At 40.1% G+C, this 19,988-nt stretch overlaps 2 protein-coding genes across 4 annotated transcripts in view; one reads left to right on the top strand and one right to left on the bottom strand.

The window, feature by feature from the left end:
- Positions 1–1,536, top strand: part of dip2a (DIP2 acetate--CoA ligase A) — a 106,206-nt gene extending 104,670 nt beyond the window's left edge. For all 3 annotated transcript variants that reach the window (XM_087803461.1, XM_087803460.1, XM_087803459.1), the window contains one exon: positions 43–1,536. In XM_087803461.1, the coding sequence (XP_087659587.1) occupies positions 43–295 (253 nt within the window). In that variant the 3' untranslated portion in view covers positions 296–1,536. The remainder of the gene's footprint in view (positions 1–42) is intronic.
- sacs2 (sacsin molecular chaperone 2) lies at positions 1,533–19,178 on the bottom strand. The gene is made up of 7 exons (XM_087803458.1): positions 19,133–19,178; positions 18,693–18,780; positions 17,292–17,403; positions 15,022–15,168; positions 13,516–14,944; positions 12,895–12,983; positions 1,533–12,678 (listed from the first exon to the last, which is right to left on the bottom strand). Exons 1-7 carry the CDS (start codon positions 19,159–19,161, stop codon positions 1,781–1,783), a joined length of 12,792 nt encoding a protein of 4,263 aa, XP_087659584.1. The 5' UTR covers positions 19,162–19,178; the 3' UTR covers positions 1,533–1,780.
- Positions 19,179–19,988: the final 810 nt, after the last annotated feature.

The following is a 19,988-nucleotide window of genomic DNA, read 5'->3' as shown; positions in this document are numbered from 1 at the left end:
TCTGTTTTGTTGGTTTTCATGGGACTTATGTGGCGTCCACAGCGCCGTGTTCACGTGGACCAACCTACTGGTGGTGGTGGTGGAGCTGGAGGGGTCGGAGCAGGAGGCCTTGGACCTGGTGGCCCTCGTCACCAACGTGGTCCTGGAGGAGCACTACCTCATCGTCGGGGTGGTCGTGGTCGTGGACCCCGGCGTCATCCCCATCAACTCTCGAGGGGAGAAGCAGCGCATGCACCTTAGGGACGGCTTCCTGGCCGACCAACTGGACCCCATTTACGTGGCCTACAACATGTAGGGGGCCGCGGCCCCGCAGGGTCTGGACGATGCTCGTGCTGATGGGAAACGCTTCCCAGATCTGGTTGAATTAAAACTAGTGTTTTGACTTGAGATGCGAACCACAGACCAGACTAAGGATGAGTTTGAGCAAAAAGAAATGTAAACGTTTCAAATCCCACACGAACATCGATTATAACAAATGTGTATTTAATATTTTTGTGTTCCCTAACGAATCTATATTTATTAAACAGATATCTAACAAGAACATCCTTCAAATTAAGTTCCTTATAACAGATGAATAAATAAATAATATAATTGAACATAATTAAGACTTTGCACCTTTTCACGGATTTAAAAAATCATTTTCTTGTCGTCGTGTGGCACCTCAATGGAACCAGAACAACACGTTTATATTTTAAAAGCAACTTAAAAACTAAGATAATACTTGAATAAACTTGAGCAGTTTCATTTACCGTGTCAAATATTTTTTACGATTATTCAATTGAGCTTTTTTCACACTGCATAGAAACGTTAACGGTTCATTTTTTTAAATTCTCAGAAGGTTGATTGTGACGTTGCTCCTCTTCATGATTCAAAGAGTCCAGAAGGACCTTCTGGTTCTGTCGGCGTGTAAACAACACGACAGATGAAACCACAAGTTTCCAGATTCGTTCTCTCCTCTAAATGCTCCCTAAAAAACAAAAGTATTTGTTGAAATATGTTGTTTTTGTTCTCGACTGCAGCGCTCGTGATCTGTTTTTTTACCTAACAAATGTGTGAGATGCTTATTTTTATCCGATTTAAAAACGCAATACGATGGAAGGGGGGATGTCGCTGAAATGCTAAACATGCCAAACTGTGTGAATTAAGCCTTAATTTTTCTTTTTTCAAAACTGCGACTCCACCTCTTGTTGATCTTCATTTTGGGAAGTTTCCTCGGCTGCTGGATTAGCAAGGGAATCCGCTGAAGTTTTTCCATCCGACGTCGACGTCTCCATCAAAAGTGGAATGTGTATTTTTGTATGAAGAGCTCATGTTGTCGCATGTACAGTTTCAAACACTTCCTAAAGCGTCTATCCTCAGAAGCCTCCAGCGTTCTGTAAGTATGTACAGTTTTTTTTGTAAATTATTAGCAGGGGTGCTAGTAGTGCCCCTCGCAACGCCTCCAGAGGATCCTTGGTTCGACCACGGAAATATACATTTGTCTGATTTGTGTTTGGTGTTTTATTTTCTTAATGAATAAAAATGCTTTCAACTGGATTTTGGTGTGAATTTTATTACTTTCCACAAGCATCACAAGTAATACAGAACATTTCATTTCAGGAATTCAGAAGTACAGGATCAGACGGAATGAAAATCTAAATTAGATGGAAATAAAAATAAACCTTAAAGATAAACAATGAAAATACATTTCTCCACACATAAAAACCTGACGACTTTTAGAAAAACTCGCAGCAAATACCCACTTAAACTCGACTTGAGCGACTGCTCGGGTATGCCTTCTCTAATTTACATATTCATTGACTGCATCGAGCAGAGCTGACGCCTTCTCCAGTGCTCGGGTGGCGTTTTCACTTGTATACATTTCATTGGGGATGTGAGGGCTAGGATGGTAGTTAGGGTACTGAGTCCTCTTGGCGTCCACCTCGAGCTCCTTCAGCTCTCGCACAAGTGTTGGCATGTCGGCGAGTTTGACGTTGTAGGACTTCACTTTCTCGGCAAGGTCATAAATGGAAGTTTCTTCAGGACGTTTCCCGTTTCTTTTGTACTCTGCGGCGATGAGTGCCTTTTCCACGGCCTGATGGATTTTGAAAAGACACCACTCCAGTGAGTCACCCTTTGCTGCATTTAAGTCGCACCGTGCCTGTCGGAACCAGCGCCGAGCTTCCGATCTGTCTGGTCTCGGAACATTGTTATGGTAGCTCCAGAAATTGTAGGAGCGTTGGCCTCTGTTGCCTCGGTTGCCTCTGGTGAAGTTCTCTCGATGGTTTCTGTGGCTACGAGCTTCATCATCCCATGTTCTGAAGTTAAAGTTAAAGTTAAAGCCTGAAGAGGAAGAAAAACCAGAAGTCCGGCCACTGCTTTTGCCTTTGCCTTTGCCTTTGCCTTTGATCATTTCCTCAATTTCTTTTTGCAGATATTTGAACGCCTCAGTCGCGAGCTGTTCATAATCAGGGTTCTTGTCTGGGTGCCATCGAAGATACAGTCGTTTGATAGCTTTGTCTCTTAGGTCTTCAGGAAGAGTCCAGATCTCAGCCAGACATCTGTCAATTTCTTCTTTTGCTTCCTGCAGACTTGTAGGTGAAGATCTTGTCGGTTTGGACGAGGGCTGACTGGAGGCAGGTGGCACCTCTCCAGCAAACAGCTGCATCTCTGTGGATCCAGATGTCGTTTCCTGTCCACATTTTATTTGGTATATGTCAACACAGCTGACTTCTATTGGCTCGTCCTTGCCGTGAAGGATGATGAACCTCCGGGAGTACAGCCCCGTAGAGCCGGGTACTTCCTCTAAGATAACTGCATACACATACTTGTTGTTTGTGTAGTAGCCAACATATTCTCCTTCTTCATAGTTGTTCAGGACGTTCATATCCAGACTATCGTGCCATTCTTCAGGAATTTCCTCCCCAGGTGCAGTTGAACTGGACGTATCACATCCACCTTCTCCGCTGATGTGGATCTTATGCCTCACCAGAGTCTCTTTGACCTCCTCTAGATTATCACACACCAAAAGCTCAATAACTGTCTTGTGTTTTGGTGCTATTTGGCCATGAAATAGTGATAGGACCTCTTCTGTAAGGGTCGAGGTCACAATCATCTTAACCCTCTCGCTCATGTTGTCCTTGTGCTCAAGGTAGAAAATGCACCCAATTGGCTCTCGTTTTAAAAAAGCAATAGTCTTCGCTGTAGTGTTGGACAAAGCTTCTCCTTGCATCCACAGCTCTGTGCGCAGGCTGTTGCAGCAAACAATCTGGATACTTCCAAAGATCCGACCACACAAGTTTGCAGCCTCATCATGTGTCACTTTACCGTTTGAATGCTGTCTAATGAGACATATCAGGCCATAGTGGAACGCCTCCGACGTTAAATGCCTGTCAAACCATCCACTAAATTCACAGTTTGTTCCAAACTGACATCTCTCCTGGTTGCCCTGCGCCAGCTTCTCCTCAGTAAACTGAGACAACATTTTGGGTTGAAATTGCTCAGGAAGTAAGTGCAGCAGTCGCTGATGCTCGTAAGTATCGTAGCCCAAATGACATTTTCTGAACTTCTCAATCAGTTGGAATTTGTTTTGCAATGCCTCTTCCAAACGTTGCTTGTCAAATGTTGTGTCATTGTAGTAGAGGGAGTTTGATGGGTACAAACTCCCATCCACTGAAAGGAGAAACATTTCCTTCACATCTTTAAAGAGCGATTTGCTTTGTTCTTTGGTCTTTCCAATCAAATTGAACAATTGCTGAATAGTGCGTTTGACAGTTTTATTTTGGTTTGGATTGATTTTTTCTTTGTCTTTGGAATCTGCATGGACTGCGGCCAGAACATTGCAATACTGCTCCACAACCGGATTTTCCCGCACCCCAATTTGCCTGAAGAAGTCCGTATACCTGACGTCCTTGGGCTGAATTTTGTAAAGATATGGTCTGAAGTCAAGGTCATCCTCGAGCATGAGAGAAGTTTCGTCAGCCTTCACCAGCTTTGTATCCCTTTCAACCAAAACCATCGGAAGACCATCCAACAATCTTTCTTCAAATTTCATTGACTGCAAGTAATCATATGAGCTTCGGAACAATTTGGCACGGGTCTTAAGGAGATGTTCAGATCCACAAGGTGACTGACAGACGTTGATCAAGTTTTTGATTATGCACTGTGGTGGTGGTAGCTTGAAAGCACCAGCTTCTGTCAATATCTGCCCAACCTTTGAGCCAAACTGAGGAACGTTGATGATGGGCATTGAGGACCAAATAAGCTGCTGGTGATCAGTGTGATCTCCTATCAAGGAGCCGTTGATCTTGACAGGCATGTCTGGCGATCTGAATGGTGGGTGGAAGTCGCAAAGTTCAGCCTTAATTTTCACTGGGAAAATGAATTCTGTATCTGCTATGCTAACCAGGACGGTAGTTTCTTCAGTGTCCTGTTTTTCTGTCATTGACAAGGCAGTTTGGAAAACCAAGCAGGATTTCTTCCTTAACTCTTCTTGGAACTGTCGTTTGGACTCCAGTTCTATTTCTCTGGCAAAATCTATGATGTCATCTTTTGACACACGATGCTTCATGCCAAGTTCTTTGAGTAATTTTTTCATAGAACTTTTCGTATACATGTTTTCTCCACACAATTCTTCCCAAACTGTTTGAGGCACAATTCTTTCCGGCGGCAACATAACCTTGAATAAGACCACATCTTCATCAAAGTAGTATGCTGCCGACTCCATTTGGCCCTGAGAACTGCATATCACCTTTAGAGATTTCATTTTGGAGATGATGGCGTCTTTGTGTTTACTGTATTCCGGTTCTTGCTGGAGTGTGAGAATGAGTTTGAGGCACTGTACCATCTGCCGTTGGTCTAGTCGTTCTGCACGTGGCAAGATGAACTTCATGAAATACTTCATCTGATTGAGGACTTCGATACCCATTGCTGGTGCCATGCTGTGATTCTGAGGGTTGTTTTTGAGAAAAACCGTGTTGCTCTCTAGCAGTTTAAACAAACCTGGATATCGAGATATTGTGTCTTTGTTAATGTCGAGGACAAACACAATCTGAGGAGGATTAATGCTGACACGCTCACCGTGTATGGTCTCAAACAATGGTAAACATCTAAGCTTCGTCAGATAGTCTTGGTTGTCTTTCTTGTTAGAAACACCTGATTGCAGGAAGATTTGAAGTGTTTCCATGTCAGATGAAAACAGCTGCGAGAACTCTGACCGCTCAAGGTTGTAGATGTGGTCCAGCACAGAATAACAATCCCTGGTATCTAAGAGTTCAGTACTTAGCTGACAAATTAAATCCCTCTCTACATCTTTGAAAAACACACTGCAATGCTGAACCGAACCCAGTTTGAGAAGAATTTCGTAAATGTTGTCTTTCGACCCAGGCCAAACCACTCCTGACATGTCCTTCATCTTCACAAGAAAAAGCTCCTTTTCCAACCTTGGACAAACGACAGGTAGAATGCAGAAATCACTGAAGAGCTGTTGCACATCTTTTAATGTTAGGCTTGCTTTTCCATCCTTTGCCTTCACAGACATGCAATCTGCGAAAAACTTCCAAAGAATCTGCAACCAAGACGCTGTTGTTTTGTTTAGGGTGTGAAGACCATTCTGTGGATTGACCACACAGCGACTCAGAAGACTCTGGATTATTTCTTTCAACCATTCTTTAACAAAAGGAACTGTCACGTCTGAGACAAGATGGAACTTCTTTAGGGTCAGCAAATCATTGAACTCAAGGTGACTGCTGATAAAGTGTTGCTCATAACCACAGAACAAACTGATGTACCTCGACTGCAGCTTTGGGGAGTCGGTACTGAACACTCTGACAACATCATCACTTGTGAGCAGAAGTGGAAGCCCAGTCAGCGAATTGTGTGGGTTTTTTTTTATTCTTAAATCTTGCAAGCAGAAGCTTACAAGCTTCCCCCATCTTTCACAAGTTTTGATCATTGTCTTTTCTAGAGGCAGTGGCAAGTTTGCACTTGTTTTCTGAGGATCATTCAGCGGCTTCAATTTTAAGTAAGCCCGCACAGATGACGGTTTGACAAGTTTCACCTTTATCCCAGCCTTTTCAAAACCTTCCCTTATCTTGTTCATTTCCCTGGAATCAGGAACCAATTTCATTCCAAGGTCTTCCAAAATGGCATTGATTTCATCACTGTTGTTCTTTGTCATGTATGGCCTCTCAGTTGTTTCTGTCCCTTGTATATCACACCATTCAAAGGAGTACTCTTGAAATGTAATGCCAGCAATGGTGCGTGTTGACCTTTTCATCACAGGAATCAAAGGGAGGCCTCTTTGTTCGATAAATCTGTACACACTGTGTATCATTTCATGCCACTCTGGCGAAACGTCGTCACAAATAATTGGCCAGAAGCATAGATATGAGCTTCTTAAAGAAGACTCAATACCTGAAAGGCGAACTTTTGTATTTGGCAAGTGCCGTCTGATGTGATCAAGAAGTTCGGCATAGAGTGGGGCAATGATTTTCTCTTTTAAAGTTTCATTCCAGTCTGACTTCACATTCTGGCCATCCTCTTTCCAGAGGCATCTCCTGGAGAAATCTACCTCAAAATTGCCATTAATGTGTGCAGGCAGGCATGTTTTGCCCGGCAAAGGTAGGGAACAAAAAGCTTCTCCCTTAAAGTCGCGCACGTTTAAGGTTTCATTTTTGTGTTTTAATATCACTGGCATGGATATTGCTACCTGAGGAAGTTTATCCGCTGGAGTTACTTGGATGTCACTGCCAAACTGTTCTGCGATGATCCATTTGCTTTCCCTTTCGTCGGACGTGGAAATAACACTTTCATAGATTACTTTGGATGGTGCTACTGATTGGGGAAATTGCTGAGAATGTTCAAGAAGTTTGTCAAAATGTTCCTTTTCTTTTTTGTCACTTGTCTCTGGTATATACTTCTCAACTGAATATAAACAATGAAGCTCTCCAGAATCATTTGTGATTTCATGCATTTGTATTCTTTTGATGTTTTTCAGAAACATAATCAATCCCTCTGGATTCTCAGAGAAGACTGAGCACAGCTCTCTCATGTCATCTTCACTGAATGCTCTTCCTGATATTTTAGAACTGTTAGCCATTTCACTGTTCCGTAGAGGTAGTCTGAACATGGTACCATCTGTCAGACAAAATTCGTCTGGAAGGAAAGATCTGTAGATATCTTGGTACATTTCCTTCACAGTGTCATCCAACGTGTAGCCTACTCCCATAGGTGGGCGTTCTGATTGGTCCTCAATGTAGCTTCGATTTGGATCAAAGATGCACAGTAAACTGTCTCCGGTTAAGATTGAGGGGCAGTCAGTAAGATGGTACACAGAATTGAACCCAACTCCATATTTTCCTATCTTTCCTGGGATGTTGCGCTTCCCACCTTGTCCCAATTGCTGAATTCCTTTCAAGTCAGCATCTGAAAAAACTTTGTTGTTGTACACACACAGTGCCGGCCCCTGAAGACTTTTCCATTTTTCTCCAAAAGTCTTAACCCTGCCATGTTCTCTTCTGTCCCAAACAAAGTGGATTTCGGATGCCTCTGCATCATCTGCGTTTTGTATCAGTTCCTTGAGAATGTCCTTCTTCGAGGGATAGGCTGAAAGGATGTTTCCAATTCGCTGTGTTAGTTCCTCGTGCTGTTCAAAGTGGAAGGCATAAGGGGACATTTTTTGGTTGAGATGATTTTGCAGAGTTTGATGTCTTGTGGTTGGTATTCCAAAACTGAGAGCCATATTACGTGGGATGTCCTCATGACAAAGTTTCAAATTTGGGTCCATTGGCATCCAGGGGCTGTCATTAAAAAAAAGGTTTGACGCCGGTTGTAAAATGGCATCAGAGTTTGGTATTAAGACATTGGCGGGCATTTCCTCAGCAGCATCATGCATTCCTCTCAGAATTTTAAGGCACATTTTGAGATCAGCTTTTTGCATTGGACCATTTTTATTTTTTTTCTTCAATTCCTGTAGTACCATTAGTAGCTGATGGTTCGTGAAAGTCTTCTGAACACCTACACATCTCCAAAGATTATTGAAATTTGCAAAAGAGGGTGGGAGGACGTGTAAGTACGGTTTCAACTCAAATTGCTCTGCTTCTGCAACACAGCTCACATTGACAAACAATTTGCCAACAAAAATGAATGGGAAAGACTTTGCCCTCTCTGAAATAATGTTGGGATTTTTGGAATCACAGAGCCATTGGTCCAGATACCTGTAACATTCCCCGGCGATTCTGTAACAGCTGGTTTTGTCGATTAATTTTGATTGCTTCTGTAGTACTTCCAGTTGATTAAGCACCATCTCTTCGGTTGGACTGTCACAAACTTTCAATATTTGAAGGATGGGATCACAGTTGTGTATTTTCAGGCCTTTTAGATCAAGCACATGATGTGTCATGTTAACCAGCAAAGAGCATTTGTCATTGAAAACATCAGTTGGTTTCTTAAATGACAAACATTTCTCCATTTTTATGTCACCGGGTTGGAAGGCTGGAAGGAATTCAGTGTTTCTCAACGCTTGCCATTCTGCCTGATTTTCGTTTTTGATTTGACCTCTCATGAGCTCAAAAAGGCACTGTAAGTGAGCGTAGGCTTTCTTTTTGTCAGAGATCCAGGTGTTCTTGACCAAACAGGCTCTTTCTGTGATTTGCTTTAATGGAAGATTGTCATTGACCATTCCCAGCTCTATCAAGCGCTTAATCCTCTCTGGGGACCGAAAGCCCTTTTCCTCACCTCCAAGCAATTTGCCTTCACTTTCCTCAAAAAGACAAGCCACTTTTCCAAATGGATTTACAAGGTTTTTGATAAACTGCAACTGTCCATCAGTGGTTGGGATACATTGATAAAGAACCAATAGATCATCAAGTTCTTTGATGCCGAGGTCAATGGCATGGAGCACAAGAGAATCTCTGATCTTTGTATCCATGGTAGCAAGGTTTTCAAACACTACACTTTGAAAAAACTTATCCCAGTTCCATGTTTTCTTCTCCAGAACATCTTTCAGACCAGCCTCTCTGAAGCTATTTCTCAACCATGGTGGTAGAGGAACTACATTGTTTGTGTATTGATCACAAACCTGCATGGCAAGATCATTAAAGCTTTGATCTTCTTGGATGCTCTCATGTAGGAAAACGGCGTCCTTCATCGAGCACCAATGTTTGCCATCACTAAGGAGTTTGGGAGCAAATGAGTTTTGTGAAATGGTGGAGTAAAACTTATCCACTAGTGGTTTGAAAGTATCAATGACTTCCCGTCGATCAGGCCAGTAACTGTGGTAACAGTAATTAACCAAGTGCTGGTTTTCAGACATTGACTTGAGAATCAAAAGAGTGGTTACATATGCAGTCACTAACGGGTCCTGAAGCAGAGCAACATTCCACTCATGTTTTATCCCAGTTACCCAAAGACCTTTGCGGTTACTTGTCACTGCAAATGTTCCATTCACATTAACTGGGAGACCTGTATGAATGGAAAGCGGAAGAAAGCAAAATGCTTCTCCAGAATTTTCCGTGAGAGTTGGTTGGAATTCCTCATTTATTTGGTCTCTTTTTAGTGGCAGAGCAATTCCACCAATAGGCAAAGAGCACTTTGCCTCTGTGTTCTGTCCAATGGCAATTTTTAATGACTCATCAGTTCCAAAACAATTGTACTGGAGCCAGAACTGATCTTCAGCAGATTCACCAAGTTGCTTGCTGGTTATTTTGACAATTTCAGCAATGTTACATTTAATGACATTCTGACACTCCCTGTCAAGCTGTTGTAGTTGTTGAACAGCATTTTTTTGCTTTTCTAACAGGCCATCAGGAACTGGCAGGGTGTTCTCTATAGTTTTGGACAGGAAGAGCAGATCTTCAAATTCTCCTGCTTTTGGCGGAGTGGAGGCGTCCTTGGAAAGATTTTGCAAAGTTAAAGAGTTTATGTTTTTCAGAAACAGTAGATGTGTTTGCGAATTTGATTTTAAGTTGTCCTGAAAAGAGTCGATTCTGTGTTTGTCAAACACTTTCTGACTTATCTCTGATTCATTGGCTTCGGCTTCAGTGCGGAAAGGTAGCTTGATAAGCGTGCCATGATAGGGTGTTGGGGGACTTCTTTGGGCAAGACTGCAATCAAATATGTTTTCATACGGGGAAAACTGATCAGGAAAACATTTCAGTAGTGTCTGTTGAGAGAGGTCCAGTTTAATTCCAGGGTTTGTTTGGTTTTTAATGTGCTTTTGGAGGTGGGTCACATTTGGATCCAGAATGAGAAGATGCTTTCCACTAAGGATAGAGGGAAGATCTGTCACATGATACACAGTGTTAAAGCCAAGACCAAACTTCCCAATCTTCTCCAATTTATTTTCCTTGGAGGCTGATCCCACTCGGACAATGTTGTTCCAATCTTCAGTTGTGAACTGTTCATTATTAAAGGCCCATAGACATGGCCCTTGACTCTGAGCCATACCTGGGTCAATGAGACCTTTGGAATTATCTTGGTGGACTCTGTAATCCACCAAAAATTTACAACATTTGGCTCCGGCATCCTCCGCATTTTGGATGAGCTCTTTGAAGAGGTCTTTCTCCTCATCATATTCTTTCAGAATGTTTTTTATTCTCATCGTTATTGGTTCTGATTGTCCACACTGCTCGATCCCCACTAACTCTGGATTTAGGATGTGGGTACTGAGTAGTCTGATGCCAAGCCAATCAGCTGTTGCTTTGAATATTTCCTCATGAATGACATAAATATTTTCGTTGTTCAAGGTCAGGTCCTCCAAACCATTATTGCTTACATCACAAAAGACTGCCATAGACAGAGGCTTAAAGACATATTTTCCCTCTTCTGCTATTACTGGAACTGGTATATCATTTTCAACTGTCTTCTTCTCTCTCCATAGCCAGTTCAGGATTTCAATGGCAACTTTTACTTCCGAAGCACTTGCAAATTGTCTCACCCCATCCTCAGTGGGTTCTGTTAATGAAATTAGTATGCCAACGATTTCATCATCCGACAAGCTCTCCCTGAGACCAAAATTCATGAGCAAGTTCTTGTAGGGTCGAAACTCTTTCGGCAGTTTCCCAATTCTGGAACTGATATCTAGACCTGGCGGATAATCCAGAACCAACTCTTTTGGTGAGACAAACTGGTTTTGGTTCCACAGCCAGCGTGCTTCTTTGCTCAAAATGGATACAAATTTCAAAGTGTGGTCTTGCATGTGCTTATAGATGCTAAGCAGTTGTCTGTGAAAATCAACATTTGTATCCAAGTCAACTATGGTCTCTGCTTTTGAAGTCAAATACATCAAGTTCTCAATCACCTTCTCTGGAGGAGGCAAGCATTTGAGGCCAAGTGCAAGGCTGAGCTTGTTGCTTAGGTTTCCCATGAGAGGCATGACATGTCCCACGATGTCCTTATACATAGGATGTCTTGCGTCGTTTGGACAGAAGAATGTGTGGCTTTTTTCGATTCTTTGACCGACCCATTTAAGGCCCTTTAAGGTATTGAGCTGTTCCTGAGAAAACTTTGACAGTGAGTTGTGGGCTTCCAACAGATTTAAGAGCACAACAGATTTATTGAAGGCCTCACCTGGAGACATTTCTATCAATCTGACGATTCGTCTGGCAACATGTAGCAAGTGCTCTGGTGTCACATCTCCTTCGTTGACTATCAGCCCAAGATTTACTAGACTGTCAAGCATTTGTTGGGTCTCCCTGTATGTTTCAGGTGGAAAGAATTCGGCTCCGAACAATTCCTGAAATGTTTGAACTCTGGGATCAAAAAAGCTTGACATATTTTTCATTACGCCATTCACCTCGATGAATTCTAACGCCTTACATTTCTTTTTAAGCTTCTGGCTTTGGGCAAACAGTAGGTTTCCATGCTGTAGAATCCAACTCATGATCTGTTTAACCTGGTCTCTGTTGCAGGAGCTCTCCTCTATTTGGTGGATGAGCAGTTCAGCTGCCTCAGCTTGGTTCAACATTTCAATTTTCAGCAATTGTAAAAGCCTTCGATCATCATCTGTCACACACAGCACAACAGAGTCTGGAAAGGGAAGTTGTATAGGCAGTGAAAGACCAGACTCTAACAGCACTGCCTTTTTGGACTGAGCTTCAACATATGAACCTTTAACATTTTGTAACAGAGGCAACTTGAGGCATACTTCCTTCTCCCTGTCCGAGAAAGAGTCCAGGCCAGACAAATGCTTTTTGAGTTCCTGGCGTGCAACTGGAGAGACAGTCTTAAATGATCTCATGACATGAGACAGATCTAAATGAGACAACACTTTCAGGACACTCCTTGCTGAGGGATAGAGAATGAAAGAATGTAGGTCTTCATGCTGGAGCCACCCAGTTACCGGCACAACTGTCCCTCCAACCTGTTTGACCAGCTCAACAATCTGTTTTGGCAGGGTACTCCGTTTGTCACTCTGGAAGATGAGTGTGGTATTCTGACTTAATTTAGCCAGTGAAACCGGCTGACTGTCAGACAATGGACTGAGTGGTATCAAAGGAAGATCAATCAAACATCTTAACTCTTTGACGTTAGTGTTGAGAAATCTCCAGAATAGCTGAAGCCAAGCCAATGGCGGATGCATGTTGTTTCGAACGTCCCATGTGACGATCTTCTGTGCCGGCGTCTTCCATTCCTCTGGCATGTGTCTTCTTGTCAATTCCAACACCTTCTCTGTATTTAGGTCAACCAGCTTGAACATTCCTACGAAAACATTTTTGATTATTTGTGCATATTGTTTATTACCTTTAAAAAAATGATATTTTCTATTAGACATGGTCCTTCCTTTTGTCCTGCCACATGATGTCATTGTTACTATGCTCAGTGATCTATAGCTTATTTATTCAAGTCCAAATCTTCTCTTTTTCTTGAGTGACCAAAAAATGTTGAAGTTTCCAATAAATAAACCCACTGTCTTACCGGTTCGGGCCAGCTGGGTGAGATGGTTCCTGGACGATGAGCTGACATCTTCAGGGATGAAGCGATGTTTGCAGCATGGAAGGAGGGCTCTGGGGAAATGTTTTTTTTTGTGAAATTCAAAGAATAATGCAATGATATACACTAATGTATATATAACAAAATAAAATGTGTCTCTAGAGCACATATATTTTTCCATTAAAGACATCAAGTGATCAAGTTGTAGCTTGCTGCCGCCGAGCATGAGGGTAATGTCCATACAACAAGTGTTTTCTTCCTTTAATACCATTGATGGGGTCGAACTTCGGGATAGCATGGCTGTAGTGAGCCTATGGTTGTAAAACAGACATCTGACACCCTAATCCATTGCATAGCTACATCTGCCCTAAAACTCTTAGTTAGGGGGGATCACGGTATTAGTTTATAGAACTCAAAGGGCAGCTTGTCAATAGCAACATTTGCGCTTACTTTGATTGCAAGACAACATGTGGGGAATTTAATTTAATTAAATAGCTCCTTTGTATTGTTGAGATGTTGAATGAAATGGCTTTTTCCAATGCCTTCAGTTCTTATCAGTTCTGTTATGTAGCATAAGACCAAAATACAACAGCAAAGGTGCCTTACCTTGGGAATTCTTCACTGTCGACCAAAGCAGTATCTTCCTCTTTGGTTGAGAAGCATATGAAGGAACCATCACTGAGGGGCAGGAGTTTGAGATCCAAGAGGTCTTCATATTCTCCATCACTCAAAATGTACTCTAGAAGAAGGAGCTTGTCCTCCCTTTTGAGCTCATCAACACTAAATGTGTGAAGAAGACTCCTGAGAAAAGCTGGAGTGACATGTTTTAGTTGCGGGGATTCTGGGTAAACATCCATCAGAGTTCGTTGAGTATTATTTGGCAACATGACAAGATTTTCTCCATGAGAAACCAGAGTATTTTTGATGACAAGAAGCACTTCTGGGCTCATTGGTTCATTGCTCAAAAACAGAGCTTCTGCTGGAGTGACAAACTGATTTTGGTCTTTGGCCAGCGAGAGGAGAGGAACATTCTTACTGAACAACTGATCAAGAACGTTTTGAGCGATGGGACACCATTTCTCCTTGTGCTGCATCTCGTTGACATCCGGCCAAATGTCATACACAGCAGACACAGGGAAACTGCTGATTTGTGCGAGTTTGATAGCATGTTGGATCATGAGGACGTAACCGTGGGGTAGGACCTCGTTCATCAGCAACTCGTTCCACACAGCATGCTCGTCGTTTTTCTGGTCCTCCTCTTGCCACTTGATGTATCTCCTATTGTCTGTGAGGCCGAAGCAGGCGTTGACATAGACGGGAAAGCCTGTCTTGTTGCTCTCATTGTTTGGAAGGGGTAGAAAGCAGCTCAGTCGACCCCCACTACTCCTCTCGCCACAAGGAAAGGCCAAGTCAACCTGAGGAAAGAAGCTCAACTTTTTCCCAAGTGAGTCGAGTGTTTCCTCGACACCCTCTTTCATGGTGCAACTGGTCACAAGCCACTTCATTTCTTGGTGTTCACCATTATTTATGGTAATGTTTTTGAATCCTGTGGAACCCTTGACGAATGGATCGTCGCCACTTTCCAAGACGGGCTCTCCATTGGATCGTGAAGACTGAACCATGAGCCTTTTGTGAACACGACCTTCCAGGTCGATACGGATCAAGGTCACGCTCGTCACATTTTTCAAGAAAATGAGACTCAAGTCTGCATCGGCAATGAAGCTTTCATAGAGTTCGGTAACCTTCTGAGAGTCGTAAATATTATCTGAAATCTCTGATACTTCATTGCGTAAAGGGAATCTGAAAATGGTCCCATCAAAGTGTTGATCCTCGCAAACCACTTCTGACCACCGTTTCTCACTGACAACAGAAACAATATCTCGAAAAGGTTTGAATTGGTCTTGACAATTCATGAGAGTATCTTGGTCCTCACTGTCGCTCAAAGACCACTGACAGCCAACTTCCCGCTCTCCAAATATTTTCTCCTGAGGGTCCATGAAACCAAGGTGCCCTGAGCTGAAGACACTTGGCAAATCTGTTCATAATTAAGGGTAAAACCAAGTCAGTACTTTTATCGTTCAACCAACTGATCTGATAGAGCTTCGTAGTCACCTGTTATGTGATAGACAGAGTTGAAGCCGATCCCAAACCTCCCAACTTTGTTCGGGTCATCACGCTTCACGCTTCGCCCAGCTGTCTGAATTCCTGCCCAGTCCTCATCGGTGAACACTGCATCGTTGTAGGCGTACAACGCTGGGCCTGAGCAAATGTAAAAGGTTGGTCATTAATTCATTAATTCATTAATGGGTCTGTGCGGTAAACTGGTCAATACCGAAAGCCAGTATTCATTTCCATTATGAAATTATTTTTTTATTCACCGCTACATACGGCATACAACTGCAGTGGCATGCTTAAGAGTGGGGACAGAAATGCAGTAGAGTAAAAATAAAAACCAAAGCATGCATTGATGAGGAAGACGGCCACATCTGTAGTCAGGACTTTTGTCAGATTCAAACAATCGGACGCGGAAAAAAAACTGTTGTTTTTGATCATTTTGCTAAGATAATGTTCACAATCTGCAGTGAGCAGTAAGACGTCCACTCAGGACTATGTGTGAGAAAAAGATTGATAGTGTTTAGTCAAAATATTTATTGAAAATACCACTGGTCAATTTGTATTATATAATATACTTACCGCTGCCCTGTGGCAAAACAACTGCAGTAATCGTTAAAAGGTGTGTAAAATCAAGAATCTGTTGAGACGTGTTACGGTACGTATCACGATACAGGGTCGACAATTCAATATATTATGATATATTTTGATACTTTAAGAACAAGAATAAATTTGTGTATAGTATTGTCGAATACTTGACTCTGGTGTTATAGTTTTTTTTTAAAGTTTTTAAACCAAAATATGTCCAAACATCAGCTTTCAAAGCTGCTCGAGTCACTCTCGTCCTCAGTCATCACCAGTGCTGTGTCTCAAATCGCATACTACTCTTAGTATACTAGAAGTTAGTATGCATCAGTTTAGTGTACGTACTAACTAGTACGCAAATTCTCCACAGATAGTATGTCTCAAATCAAACTCTGCTGCTACACACTAACCGGAAATCCCATGACAGCTTCTTCTTCTACTACTATTTAACGATGTTGCAACCAGGTGTTTGAATGCTATCGCCACCTGCTGGCAGCACATTTTGCAAGTGTGGAAAAAGAAATTAAGATAAAATATGAGAATCTAAATATTTGCGAGATATTTAAGCTGGTATCAGCAGCGAAGACGTGTCATCCTCCTACTGCTGCTGAAAATACACCTTTAAGTATATGAATATATATATATATATATATATATATATATATGACGTAACTTCCATTTAAAAAGTCATCAAGATGCGGCTGTTTAGGGTGGCTAGTGTCCATCGAACCATACTCAGTTTTGTGGGCGTTTTAGTGACAATTTAGTGTGCATGGCGCATAAATTTCGCATACTAAGAATTGAGACGCACTAACGCACTAAAAATACTAACGTTGAGTACGCTAGTATGCGATTTGAGACACAGCAATGGATCTCGTGGAATTTCTTCCTTTCTTTAGCTGTGGAAGATGTAATGACTGCTGCCATCTAGCGACCGGAAGTTTAAATGCAATAAGGAAGTAACAAATGCTGTTAATATTTGCATGTTTATTGTAAATTAAAATAATTTGAATTTTAATTATTTTTATTTTAAACAAAATGTGTTAAAGTGTAAACAATAAAAGAACTATGGTTATACAGTACAGTCGAATATCGATACAGTATTGTGTATATAAATAATTGGATATATTTTTTTTAATAATCTAGCTAGTAATCATGTTCTCATTAAAAGGAAATGTGTGAAATACATTAATAAACTAATACAGTAATGAAAAAATATAATAAAACCTGATATTTGTATGAGTGCGTCCACCTCACAGAAAGAAGGTTGTGGGTTCGCTTTCAGCTTGAGGCAACCTGTATGTTCTCCCTGTGTTTGCATTGTTTACTCATATACATGGACGAGCAGCACAGTTGATCTGTGATAATGTGTAATTACACTTTTCAATATTGCAACGACAAATTGACTTGAAAATATTGTAGTTTATATTGTAGTTTGTTTTTTTTTTGTTTGCTTTAATGGATTCCCAGAGATCATATAATCCCACTATAAAGTTTATTTATCAATCTAAATATCTGGTGAAAATTACATTTTAAAATGGGACAAATTCACATATATTCATGCGACAATATCAAAATAGCATTTCAACAATAACAATAACAATATAAAATAATCTCTTAAGTGAAAAGAGTTTCTAAAGTTATACGTACACGGTTTGTATTAATCATCCAAACATTATGCCTACCTTGGTATTTCCCCAAAGATTCCGTCCACAGATCTTCGGTGTCGTAGCTTCTCTCATCGTGTAAGAAAACCACTTGAGTCGCTCCAGCATCGTCTGCATTCTGAATAAGCTCCTGTTGATGAAATGAAGAAAGAAATGGTTGACACTGCATATGAAGAGATCGTCTATAACTACATAACAAATCAGAGTGACAATCAAAACAAAGAAGAAACACCAGCAAGGATTGAACGACACAATTGTGTATATATATATATATATATATATATATATACATACATAGCTCACAATAACTGTAAAATTCTGTCAGGGATTTTCTCCCGGACGATCGGAATGAGAACAGAGACGTTAAAGTAACAAACGGAGTCAGAATCCAGATTTTACCACCAGCAAGAAGTGGAGGCGCTTCTCACGGCTCGTCCCAAACCACTGATGTTCCTCTCTCCTTGCTGGCTTTTTATTCGAAAGCTCAGAGGATGATCAACATCCTAATCATAATCTTAATGTAAAATCAAATCCTGTCTTTAGATTTAGAAAGAACACCCGCCTTTACCGTGGACGCAGAATGACATCATCAGGAAAGATCTTAATCTTCACTTTACAAAATAAATACAAAAAATATTTAGATATACATTTATTATTTAGATCCTGTCCTTTCTTTTTTCATGTACCACAAGTTGACAAATGGAAAACTGCTGGACCACAGATATTTAACATTTAGATATAGATGTATATATATATATTTATATATATAAAAATCTCTATATATAAATGTATTATCTATAAAATCTGCATACTTCGATATTTAGAAAGTGATTAATACTTGGACTAATACTAATTAAAATGTTTTATAGATATAATATTTCTAAATTTAGATTTCGATTTAACATTTACATATAGAACTAAAATGTATATAGATGCAACACTTACAAATATATTTAACATTAAGAAATGTATTTATTATTTACATATAGATATAATATTTAGACATATACAGTATTAAACTTTTAGATACAGATTTATAATTAAGATATGGTTTTTCATTAGATATCGATTTAATATTAAGATATAGATTTAATATTTAGACATATACAGTATTAAACTTTTAGATATAGATCTACATTTCTATATTGTTTTATTATTTATATATATATTTAAAATATATATTTACATTAATATGTAGTAGATTCGGCATTTAGACTCTTAGAGATATCGATTTAATATTTATATATGGATTTAAAATTTAGAAATAGATTTTAGATTTAAATATCATTTTTTACTGCAGGTTTCAGATTTTGATTCATCATTTTGGTTTGACATTTCCTCAAACATGAGAAATATTAACTAAATCAGGAAAACATTTTTAAAACTTTCTGCTAAATCAGTTAAAAAAACTGGACTTACTTTTAAAATCTGTCCACCGTCTGGATACCGACGAAGAACCTCCTTCAGGTAGTCGATGAAGGGCGGAGCTGTCGGCCCGAAGGACCTCCTGCATAACAAGCACACTTCTATTCATGCATGATGACAATCAAACATTTTTTTATCATAGAATATTGTCAGAGAAGATGGATGGCAAAAGCCAAAAAACATGTCAAAGGTACAATTCAATTTTCTTGTAATTTGGTTTGTGTTATCGTAGGTTTCTCTATCTTCCTTTTAAATAGATTCAGAAAGTTTACAAACATTTTTTACCCTCATTTTTATTTTCATCCCCAGTTTTTTTCCACTCCGTATTTCATTTCCTGTATAAAGCTGGCAATATTCCGGCCCATACTGGTTTTAGTTACATGAGGATCAATGGCTTATAAAACAACAAACAATGAGTCAAACGTGAAACTCACCGCGACTTTCTTCTCGTTTTCTGACTCATGTTTGCACAACTGAAAGCTGTAAGAAAAATATATCTTCAGAGGAACACAATTATTGATTTCTAACTAGAGATAAACAATACTTTAAAACTCTCTTCATATTTGTAAACTATATCATTAAAGCCTGGTTTGACTTGAATTCATTTATAAAATGTCCTCTTAAATCAGGACTACCTTTTTTTTAAAATTCTTTATCGATGTATTCTTTATTCGTTACTGAAAGGAAACAGCTCATCAAATTCACAAGTCAATGTTTACCTTCCTTTGCTTTAAGTTTCAACATTTGAAATGTTAACATAAAGCATTTAATATCATGATGACACTGACATACTCTCATAAGAAACATATCAATTAAATATTTTCATTATGAGGAAACTATAAATGATCATAATTTAGTTGCAAATCGTGAATTGATGTTAAACATATTGATGTACTTGAGGTTTTATTCAAGTTTTTTAAATCGTGAACGCCTGAAAAAGTGAAATACATTGAATAAACTTGAACTTACCTCAGCCATGGAAGCTACATGTCGATCTGAGCCACAGGTTCTGGTTCTGATCTTAAATACTCTTCCTGATCGTGCTTTTGAGGAAAACGAAAGTTAAAATGATGACTTGGCCAGAAACGAAACAGTGAGACGTCATCACGGATGAATAGAAACGTATCGTTCTTTAAACGCTTTTATATTAAATAATAAAAAAAAACGAGTTCCGCTTGTTTAAGACGTTAATAACAAATTAATATTCCCGCCTTTACGCCAGTTTATTTCGTGCCAATAATGTGGGAAAATGTCTATTAAAAAATAAAAATACTTCTATATTTGTTTGAA

The sequence above is a fragment of the Callionymus lyra genome, chromosome 12 (assembly GCF_982586985.1).
Source record: "Callionymus lyra chromosome 12, fCalLyr1.hap1.1, whole genome shotgun sequence".
In the NCBI taxonomy this organism is placed as follows: domain Eukaryota; kingdom Metazoa; phylum Chordata; class Actinopteri; order Syngnathiformes; family Callionymidae; genus Callionymus; species Callionymus lyra.
Note: the sequence above shows the minus strand (reverse complement) of the source record. Positions and strands in the feature narration are given on the sequence as shown.